The 10,992-nt window shown below is 55.3% G+C and overlaps 1 protein-coding gene across 2 annotated transcripts; it reads left to right on the plus strand.

Annotated features, from left to right (window-relative positions):
* Window positions 1-4,145: 4,145 nt before the first annotated feature.
* Window positions 4,146-9,601, plus strand: CLDN4 (claudin 4). 2 transcript variants are annotated; one of them, XM_017867333.1, is made up of 2 exons: window positions 5,773-6,981; window positions 8,360-9,601. In XM_017867333.1, the coding sequence occupies exons 1-2, from the start codon at window positions 6,748-6,750 to the stop codon at window positions 8,753-8,755; spliced, it is 630 nt and encodes a 209-aa protein (XP_017722822.1). In that variant the 5' UTR covers window positions 5,773-6,747; the 3' UTR covers window positions 8,756-9,601. The 2 variants fall into 2 exon arrangements, with proteins under 2 accessions (XP_017722821.1, XP_017722822.1); XM_017867332.1 differs by lacking the exon at window positions 8,360-9,601 and having other exon boundaries at window positions 4,146-8,230.
* Window positions 9,602-10,992: the final 1,391 nt, after the last annotated feature.

Below are 10,992 nucleotides of genomic sequence, written 5' to 3' on the forward strand. Positions count from 1 at the left end.
ATGCCTAGGACCTGGAAGGACCTCTCTGTGAAGTGGGGAGTGGCCTGTGAGGGGCTGGACAGCTGGGTAGGACGGTGGGAATGCCGAAGGTCATGGTAAATATGGGGCTTGCTAATTATTTATTTATTAGAGATGAGGTCTTGCTCTGTCACCCAGGTTGGAGTGCAGTGGCATGATCATGGCTCACTGTAGCCTCCAATTCCTGGGTTTAAGTGATCTTCCTGCCTCAGCCTCCCGAATAGCTGGGATTTACAGGTGTATGTGACCATGCCTGGCTAATTAAAAAAAAATTTTTTTTAATAGAAAAAGGGTCTCACTATGTTGCCCAGGTAGGTCTTGAATTCCTGGCCTCAAACAATCCTCCTGCCTCAGCCTCCCAAAATTCTGGGATTACAGGCATGAGCCACCATGCCTGGCCAGATGTTTTGAAACCGACGGACATAAACTGAAATCGATGCACCGATTTGGAGGACAGTAATTTAACAACGGTCCTCTCAGTCCTGTTCCCTGTGTAAGCCTCCTCCCCTTCACACAGTCATCTCCTCCGAGTCTCTCTAACTAAGCTCTCTCACCGAGTCCCCTCCCTTTGCTCAGCCCCTCTTCCCATCTCTGCCACCAGAAGTGCCCGACCCTGGGACTCCAGCCAGGAGGCATCAGTATGGTCTTTCTTCTCTTCCTTAGAAGAACCCCCAGACGTGGCCACCGCCCCCACCCACGGCCCACGTGGTGCCCAACCTGGGAGCAGCACCCGCTCAGCCAGTCTGGCCAGACTGATCGGCCACGCCTGCCATCACCTAGCACCAGGCCGAGGGGGTGGACGGTCCGCTGGTGTGGGCAGTCAGGCTGAGGGCCAGGGACTCTCCCTTTCAGCCTGGTGCCAAGACTCCAATCTGAGCTCAAGGACTTCAGAAAGAAATAGGATCTTGTTGCCTAAAGAAAAAAAAAAAATCCATCCTTTACTTTTTTTTTATTACTATTTTGTTGAGACGGAGTCTTACTCTGCTGCGCAGACTGGAGTGCAGTGGTGCAATCTCAGCTCAATGGAAGCTCCGCCTCCCGGGTTCACGCCATTCTCCTGCCTCAGCCTCCCGAGTAGCTGGGACTACAGGCGCCCGCCACCACGCCTGGCAAATTTTTTGTATTTTTAGTAGAGACGGGGTTTCACCGTGTTAGCCAGGGTGGTCTCGATCTCCTGAACTTGTGATATGCCCACCTCGGCCTCCCAAAGTGCTGGGATTACAGACGTGAGCCACCACGCCAAACCTACTGTTTTTTATTTTTTAAGAGACAGGATCTTGGTCTGTTGCTCAGGCTGGAGTGCAGTGGCGCGATCTCAGCTCACTGCAACCCCTGTCTCCAGGTTTCAAGCAATTCTCCCACCTCCATCTCCCGAGCAGCTGGGACCATAGGCACACGCCACCACGCCCGGCTAATTTTTAGTATAGACAGGGTTTCATCATGTTGGCCAGGCTAGTCTAGAACTCTTGGCTCAAGAGTTCCTTCCGCCTCAGCCTCCCAAAGTGCTGAGATTATAGGCGCGAGCTACTGTTTCCGCCCTAGGAATCAATTTAATATACACTGGCTTCCCTGGCTTTAGTCTTCCTGTTCCCAGAAGGCATGGAGTACAGGCTCTGGGAGCTAGACTGCTCAGCTCACTGAGATCTTTTTGGCTGCAGGACAGTCATCCATTACCGGCCCTAGGGCTCAGAAGCCAGCAGGAGCTTGGGGTTAGAAGGGAGACTTTGTTTTTGCCCCTTTGCTAAGGACTCCCAGGGAGCTGAGCTCAGGGCAAGCTGCATGTGTGTGTGTTACAACTGGGGACTTGGGGCTCATGCCTGTAATCCCAGCACTTTGGGAGGTTGAGACAGGTGGATCACTTCAGGTCAGAAGTTCGAGACCAGCCTGGCCAACATGGCGAAACCCCGTCTCTACTAAAAATACAAAAATTATCCGGGTGTGGTGGCGGACACCTATAGTCCCAGCTACTTGGGAGGCTGAGGCAGGAGAATCGCTTGAACCTGGGAGGCAGAGGTTGCAGTGAACCGAGATTGTACCACTGCACTATAGCCTGGGTGACAGAGCGACATTCCTTCTCAAAAAAAACAAAAACAACAACAACAAAAAAAAACTGGGGACTTGGCCAAGCCCCTGGAACTCTGGGGACAGGGGTCTGAAAAGTCCCAGCTCCCACCTGATATGATCAGGATCCGAACTGAGCAGCAGCTGCTTTGCGTCCAGGACTTTGCTCCCCTCCTCTTGGTATTACACTTTTTGGCTCACGAAGCATTTTTACATCCTTCTGACATTTCACGTGTGTCTCAGATTGGGGAGTGGGCCCCAGTGTTCTCTACAAAGGAGGAAGTTGGGGTTCAGAGATGGAATTGGCTTCTTCAGGGTCACAGTGCTGGTAGGATGGCTCATGGATGCACGGCTTCCCAGCTTTTGTCCTTTTTGGCTCGCGAAGCATTTTCACATCCCCATCTCATTTCACTGTTTTGTTTTGATACTGGAAGGGGTGCAACATCCTCATTTTACAAAGGAGGAAGCTGTGGCTCAGAGATGGTCCCTGGGTTGGAAAGATGGTTTATGGGGTGGGCAGAGATGGGTGAGCTGATCTGGTGGTTTTTATCCTTGATAAAAACCAGCATGTGTGGCCGGGCACGGTGGCTCACGCCTGCAATCCCAGCACTTTGGGAGGCCGAGGTGGGCAGATCACCTGAGGCTGGAAGTTCGAGACCAGCCTGGCCAACATGCTGAAACCCTGTCTGTACTAAAACTACAAAAATCAGCTGGGCGTGGTGGTGTGCACCTGTAGTCCCAGCTACTCGGGAGGCTGAGGCATGAGAATTGCTTGAACCCAAGAAATGGAGACTGCAGTGAGCAGAGATCGCGTGGTCTCAAAACCAAAACAACAACAACAAAAGTTAGAAACCAGCATATGTGATCCAATTCTGTCAGCACAAAATCACACAGTGCAAGTTACAAAAAAGAAAAAGAAAATAAATGAGTGGCAACCCTGCACACTCTGACCCCAAAACCAAGGTGATAACAACAGATGTTTTATAAGGTGTTCCTGTAAAAGATCTCTGGGCTTTGGGAAGAGGGCCAGATGCAGGCCTGGAGGTACATTTCCTTGTTTTCCTCTGCCTTAGGGCTGTGGGAGCCAGAGCGGGGAGGAGAGAAGCACCTCTTGCCTTTGCTGGTGTTTTTCCTGCAGCAGGTGGGTGGGACTGAGCCAACGGTCTCTTGGCATCAACAAAGCATCAACAAATCTCTCTCTAGCTCCACTTGTGCTGAGCTACTGGCTGATCCCCAAGGGCATCCTTCTGGCCTCTCCTTCACACCTGGGTCCTCTAGCCCTGTGTGAGGTCCGTGCTTCTTCCCCTGCCTTGTGTCTGCTCTATACCTGGAGGCCCTCCTGCACCTGCCCTCCCCTCAACCTCCAACCCCTCCCTGCTCTCTGCTCCCGATATGTGTGGCTGTGCCTGGCAGGAAAGGACAGCTTCTTAAGTCACTTCTGTAGGGCCACAGGTGGACTGTTGTAGGACTTGCATTCCCCCCTCCCCCATGCCTGCTTCTCCAACTGCCAGTTGGCTGTGTCCCAGGAAAGCAAGGGCAGGAAGTGGCGGGGTGGGGCAGGAGGTGGGGGGGAGGCGGGGGGCAGGTTCTGGCCATCTGGCCAAGTCATGTGTCTACTCAGAAAGCTTGCTAAAGGCTACCTGGCTGGAACCACAGGTAAGAGGCACCTGGGGAAGGAGGCACCCATGCTGGAGTGCCCACCCATCCTAGGCAAGCCCCTGGCCTTCTCTGGGCTTCAGTTTACTCCTTTGAGCCAAGGCGATAAAAGTCCCTGCCCTGCTGACTGGCTGGAGGCTGTGATGAGGTCATCGCCAGGAAAGCACTTATCATCAGTCATGATGGTTACTTATCTCTGGTGTTATTTAGCCCATAGGCTCTGTGTGCAGAGAGAGCCTTGTAAAGAAAGCCCCACGGAGGCGTGGTCCGGGCAGAAACCATCCCTGTTTGTTTTGGTGAGTGTGCTTATGATGGGGGTCAAGGTGTGGGAGTGTGGTTTGAAACTGGAGAATGCTTCATTCTTTCCATCATCAAACATTCTTTTTTTTTTTCTTTTCTTTTTAGACGGAGTCTCGCTCTATCACCCAGGCTGGAATGCAATGGCGTGATCTCGGCTCACCACAACCTCCGCCTCCCAGGTTAAAGCGATTCTCCTGCCTCAATCTCCTGAGTAGCTGTGATTACAGGTGTGCACCACCACACCCAGCTAATTTTTGTATTTTTAGTAGAGATGGGGTTTCTCCATGTTGGCCGGGCTGGTCTCGAACTCTTGACCTCATGTTCCGCCCATCTTGGCCTCCCAAGGTACTGGGATTACAGGCATGAGCCACCGCACCCTGCCCAAACATTTCTTTTTGTTTTTGTTTTTTTTTTTGAGACAGGGTCTTGCTCTGTTGCCCAAGGCTGGAGTGCAATGGTGTGATTATAGCTCACTGCGGCCTCAAACTCTTGGCCTCAAGCGATCCTCCCATCTTGGCCTCCCAAAGTGCTGGCATTATAGGCATGAGTCGCAGCAACCACTTCTAACATTTCTTGAGCATCTGTGATGTATCAAGCCCAGTGCTGGGCACTGAGTTTGCAGAAGGCATTGTTCCGGTCTTCTAGGAGCCCCAGGCTAGCAGGGGAGATAGATGTGTATAGAGTTAACCACAATACCAGGCCTCAACTTCCCGTCTGTAACATGGGTGGATCATGCTAGATTGTTCCAGCCTGTCCGGTGCTTCATTAGCCGGTCAACAGATCCATCTCAAATACCTTCCGTGGGTACTCACTGATTGCTTCAACCCAAACCATGGCACCCTTGATGACTTTCCCTCAGGAAGCTCAAGGACTATGCATCCTTCTGGGTCTGAACTGGGCACACAGCCACCAGTGCTGGACAATTGTGGTGGCTCAGGGACACACTGGAGTTCCCAGCAGGGTTGGGATGAGAGATGCAAAATGACCACACGGCGGGTGAGGAGGGGCTCCCTCAGTGCTGCTGGGATGAGCCCTAGACACTCTTGATCACCCCCACGATGACCCCTTCCCAGAGGTCCCCTCAGTCATCTGCCCTGAACCAAGATCTTCCTGATCCTAGACCCTCCTCCCTCCCTCTATATCCCAGGGCTCGGTGACATTCCGGGCAGAAATTTCTGACCCTTTTACTCTGGAACCTCCCTCCCCAGCCCAGTCTCTGGTCTAACTGGATTCCTGGCTGTTCCCAGAACAAGCTGCCTTTCCCCACCTTGCCACCTCTGCCCTTGTTCTCTCTGCCCGAATGTCCTCCTTCACCAGTCTCGCTGCCTTGCACATCTCTCCTAAGGGCTGTATTCCCAGAATGAGCTGCATTTGTTCAGCCTGGCCCACCGTCTACCAGAATGTCCTCCTTCAGCCAGTCCCGTTGCCTTGCAAAACTTTTCTGGGGGACCCGTTCATGATGCCTTCTGTGGCATAATCCAAGAATCCAGTGCCCCCTGGAGTTGTGCCCCACAGCACCCCTTTGTAGTCAAGCTCCCCCAGCACCACACCTCCCCACCCCCGAAGAGTTCCCCTTCCCTTTGAAATCTCATGGGACTTTGCATCCACCCTGGCTTTATTAGGAAGGCTTTGTATGTCTCCACAGGGTAAACATCCATTTACTGGGGTGATGATGTCTCCAGGATCTAGTTAATGTTTGTCGTCGTTGGTGACCAGCCCCACCCAGTTCTGGGCAAGCAGGGTGGCCTCTGGCAGGGACAGAGCCCACCAGACTAAACTTCTGTGGAGGTAGAGAGGGGCAGGCTTCTGTCTCTTTTTGGCTAAAGGTCATCATGTCCAAGGCCCCTCTTCTAGCCAAACGGAGAAGCCAGGTGATAGAGCTGGGTGAGAGTGGGTGATGTACCCAGGAGTCCCGGCTTCCCGGCTCCTCACTCCCCTACACGTAACTTTATCCGGCCAGTGCCGCAGAGGCTGCTGGTGAGGCCAGGTGCATGAATGATCATAGTCACAACAGCAGTGAAACTGCCAGTGATGAAACTGATAAGGACAAGAAAGGACAGTAATCAAGGTGCGGTTTCTCGTGGATGTTTCCGAGACTGCATCCTCAAACTCTCTCCCTGAGGGTCTCCACCCTGTCCTCCCACCTAAACCTGGAATGAGGGGGCCCTGGCCTGTGGGGACCCTGGTCTTCAGGCTCCCAAACCTGGCTGGGTCTGGCTGCCCCCTGGCCTTGCCCTGTGAATATCCAGCTGTCCCTGGGCTGTGATTCAGTGTCTGTCTCCCGGGTGACCTCAGCATGGGCTTTGAGGAAGGGGAGAGGGTAGTTTCTTCTGAGACTGGATAGTGACTCAGGGACCAGGGACAGGGGCCTCAAAAGTGCCTTTGTTGGCCTGGGCTCAGGAATCCAGAGAAACTGGTCAGGAGGAGGTCCCAGTGACGAAAACTCCTCCCTCTGCCCCCGCCCCTCTGCCAGAGCCATATAACCGCTCAACCTGTCCCTAGCGAGAGAGTGCCCTGGCAGCTGTCGGCTGGAAGGAACTGGTCTGCTCACACTCGCTGGCTTGCGCATCAGGACTGGCTTTATCTCCTGACTCACGGTGCAAAGGAGCTCTCTGCGAACTTTAAGTCCGTCCCCAACGCTTGGAATCCTACGGCCTCCACAGCCGGATCCCCTCAGCCTTCCAGGTCCTCAACCTCCGCGGACTCTAAGCAATGGCCTCCATGGGGCTACAGGTGACGGGCATCGCGCTGGCCGTCCTGGGCTGGCTGGCCGTCATGCTGTGCTGCGCGCTGCCCATGTGGCGCGTGACGGCCTTCATCGGCAGCAACATCGTCACGTCGCAGACCATCTGGGAGGGCCTGTGGATGAACTGCGTGGTGCAGAGCACCGGCCAGATGCAGTGCAAGGTGTACGACTCGCTGCTGGCGCTGCCGCAGGACCTGCAGGCGGCCCGCGCCCTCATCATCATCAGCATCATCGTGGCCGCTCTGGGCGTGCTGCTGTCTGTGGTGGGGGGCAAGTGTACCAACTGCCTGGAGGATGAGAGTGCCAAGGCCAAGACCATGATCGTGGCGGGCGTGGTGTTCCTGTTGGCCGGCTTGCTGGTGATAGTGCCCGTGTCCTGGACGGCCCACAACATCATCCGAGACTTCTACAACCCGCTGGTGGCCTCGGGGCAGAAACGGGAGATGGGTGCCTCACTCTACGTCGGCTGGGCCGCCTCCGGCCTGCTGCTGCTTGGCGGGGGGCTGCTTTGCTGCAACTGCCCACCCCGCACAGACAAGCCTTACTCTGCCAAGTATTCTGCCGCCCGCTCTGCTGCTGCCAGCAACTACGTGTAAGGTGCCATGGCTCCATTCTGTCCCTCTCTGCTTTGCTCTTCCCTGGACTGAGCTCAGCACAGGCTGTGACCCCAGGAGGGCCCTGCCACGGGCCACTGGCTGCTGGGGACTGGGGACTGGGCAGAGATTGAGCCAGGCAGGAAGGCAGCAGCCTTCAGCCTCTCTGGCTCATTCAGACACCTTCCCAAGGCCGCCTCCTGCTAGCAAGAAGAGAGTCCACCCTCCTCTGGATATTGTGGAGGGACGGAAGTGACAGGGTGTGATGGTAGAGTGGGGAGCTGGCTTCTGCTGGCCAGGATGGCTCAACCGTGACTTCGGGCTCTGCCTGCATCGGTGTTAGACACTGTCCCCATTTACATTTTCCCCACTCTGTCTGCCTGCATCTCCTCTGTTCCGGGCAGGCCTTGATGTCACCTCTAGGACTGTGCCTTGCTCACCGAAACCCACACCCAGGAGTATGGCTGAGGCCTTGCCCACCCACTTGCCTGAGGAGTGCAGAGTGGATGGACGAGTTTGGAGGGGAGGGGTGAAGGCTTTGTAAACAGGTTTGGGCAGCAGTGGGGGAGGGGGCCAGAGAGGCCGCTCAGGCTGCCCAGCTCTGTGGCCTCAGGACTCTGCCTCACCCACTTCAGCCCTGGGCCACTGGAGACTGATCCCCTCTGAGTCCTCTGCCCCTGCCAAGGACACTAACCAGCCTGGGAGGGTGGCAGGGAGGAGGGGACGGCTTCACCCTCAGGAGTCCTGGGGTTTTTCCTCTTCCTTCTTCATGGTTTCTGTTTTGTAATTTAAGATCTATTCATCACTGTAATTATTATTATTTTCTACAATAAATGGAACCTGTGCACAGGAGGAACTTGTATTGTCTCTGATTTCAGCTGTGGAGGTGGGTGGGGCAGGGCTGGAGGCCTGGGCAGGGGGGAGGTGAGGGGCAAGGCCACTGTGTTTTGGCCAGTACATGAACACTTAAAAAAAAAANCTGCAGGCGGCCCGCGCCCTCATCATCATCAGCATCATCGTGGCCGCTCTGGGCGTGCTGCTGTCTGTGGTGGGGGGCAAGTGTACCAACTGCCTGGAGGATGAGAGTGCCAAGGCCAAGACCATGATCGTGGCGGGCGTGGTGTTCCTGTTGGCCGGCTTGCTGGTGATAGTGCCCGTGTCCTGGACGGCCCACAACATCATCCGAGACTTCTACAACCCGCTGGTGGCCTCGGGGCAGAAACGGGAGATGGGTGCCTCACTCTACGTCGGCTGGGCCGCCTCCGGCCTGCTGCTGCTTGGCGGGGGGCTGCTTTGCTGCAACTGCCCACCCCGCACAGACAAGCCTTACTCTGCCAAGTATTCTGCCGCCCGCTCTGCTGCTGCCAGCAACTACGTGTAAGGTGCCATGGCTCCATTCTGTCCCTCTCTGCTTTGCTCTTCCCTGGACTGAGCTCAGCACAGGCTGTGACCCCAGGAGGGCCCTGCCACGGGCCACTGGCTGCTGGGGACTGGGGACTGGGCAGAGATTGAGCCAGGCAGGAAGGCAGCAGCCTTCAGCCTCTCTGGCTCATTCAGACACCTTCCCAAGGCCGCCTCCTGCTAGCAAGAAGAGAGTCCACCCTCCTCTGGATATTGTGGAGGGACGGAAGTGACAGGGTGTGATGGTAGAGTGGGGAGCTGGCTTCTGCTGGCCAGGATGGCTCAACCGTGACTTCGGGCTCTGCCTGCATCGGTGTTAGACACTGTCCCCATTTACATTTTCCCCACTCTGTCTGCCTGCATCTCCTCTGTTCCGGGCAGGCCTTGATGTCACCTCTAGGACTGTGCCTTGCTCACCGAAACCCACACCCAGGAGTATGGCTGAGGCCTTGCCCACCCACTTGCCTGAGGAGTGCAGAGTGGATGGACGAGTTTGGAGGGGAGGGGTGAAGGCTTTGTAAACAGGTTTGGGCAGCAGTGGGGAGGGGCCAGAGAGGCCGCTCAGGCTGCCCAGCTCTGTGGCCTCAGGACTCTGCCTCACCCACTTCAGCCCTGGGCCACTGGAGACTGATCCCCTCTGAGTCCTCTGCCCCTGCCAAGGACACTAACCAGCCTGGGAGGGTGGCAGGGAGGAGGGGACGGCTTCACCCTCAGGAGTCCTGGGGTTTTCCTCTTCCTTCTTCATGGTTTCTGTTTTGTAATTTAAGATCTATTCATCACTGTAATTATTATTATTTTCTACAATAAATGGAACCTGTGCACAGGAGGAACTTGTATTGTCTCTGATTTCAGCTGTGGAGGTGGGTGGGGCAGGGCTGGAGGCCTGGGCAGGGGGGAGGTGAGGGGCAAGGCCACTGTGTTTTGGCCAGTACATGAACACTTAAAAAAAAAAAAACGAGATCCAGGGAACTGTGAAAAACTGGAGCTGGGCTGGGTGTGGTGGTGAGCACCTGTAATCCCAGCATTTTACTAGGTCAAGGTGGGAGGATCGCTTGAGGGAGGAGTTTGAGACCAGCCTGGGCAACCTCGTGGCGCCATCTCTCCAAAAAGTTTAAAAAATGAGCTGGGCCATGCCTGTACTTGGGGAGGTTGAGGTAAGCGAATTGCTTGAGCCCAGGAGTTTGAGGCTGCAGTGAGCTTTGATCGTACCACTGCACTTTAGCCTGGGTGACGGGGCGAGACCTTATCTCTTAATGAAAAAAAAACATGAAACGGGCCTCCAAGGTGTCACCTTAAAAAATAAATTAAATGGGCCTCCAAGGTATCACCTTGTCCAGATGGGGGCCCTTCATTGGTTGGAGGGTAAACCCGTATACAGGAAACAGTGTATGCCTGGGACCCCGGTGAAGGGTTGGGGACCCTAGGAGAGAGGTCCCCGCAGGGCTCCCAGCTCTGAGGTATGGGCCATCAGCCACCCCCACCCTGCTGTTGCTCCAGCTTTGTCTGGGCAGCCAGGCTGGTCTGTTCCTCTTTGCTGAGTCACCCAGGTTCCCCTTCCCAGCCTCTGCATAGCCGGCCCCTGCTGCCAGCCTGGAATGTCCCTTTTCCCTTCTCCACCTTTCTGGATCCTGCTTGTCCTGAAAGCCCAGCTCCCAGCCGCCTCCCCCATGAAGTCTTTCCACTCTCTTGGATGGAGAAATTATTATCAGCCCTGTTCACATCCCTGAGGTGCTGAGGGTCACCAAATGCCTTTCACCTGGAGGGCAGCCTCCAAGCCACGTCCAGAGCTCGGCATTCTGATCCATTGATCAATGAGGGAACGGAGTGTGGCCCAGGCCCAGACCTACCGCTTGGGACTTTGGACTCCGAATTTGGGTGGGGAAGCTGTCCAGGACAGAGCTTGGGCCTCAGCAACCACTTGGGCTTGGCCTTGGCCTTGGGTCTGCCCTGCCGCTGTTGCGGAAAGGATGTTCCAAGGTTGCTTGGGCTTCATTTTCTCATTTTCTTGTTAGTAAGTTAGAGGTGAGCGGACCTAGCACCCTGGAAGGAGTGACCCCTGCAGACCCCCGGGAGGGGTCTTCTCCATCACTTCCTTCTTTCCTTCCTTCCTTCCTTCCTTCCTTCCTTCCTTCCTTCCTTCCCTCCTTTCCTCTCTCCCTCCCTTCCCCCTGCCTCCCTCCCTCCCTACCCCCCCCGTCTCTCTCTCCTCTCTCTCTT

The sequence above is a fragment of the Rhinopithecus bieti genome, unplaced genomic scaffold (assembly GCF_001698545.2).
Source record: "Rhinopithecus bieti isolate Rb0 unplaced genomic scaffold, ASM169854v2 scaffold_3858, whole genome shotgun sequence".
In the NCBI taxonomy this organism is placed as follows: domain Eukaryota; kingdom Metazoa; phylum Chordata; class Mammalia; order Primates; family Cercopithecidae; genus Rhinopithecus; species Rhinopithecus bieti.

Bases quoted from the DNA above. Each gene is read 5' to 3' on its own strand.
- CLDN4 (XM_017867332.1), top strand. From the start codon at position 6,748: ATGGCCTCCATGGGGCTACAGGTGACGGGCATCGCGCTGGCCGTCCTG.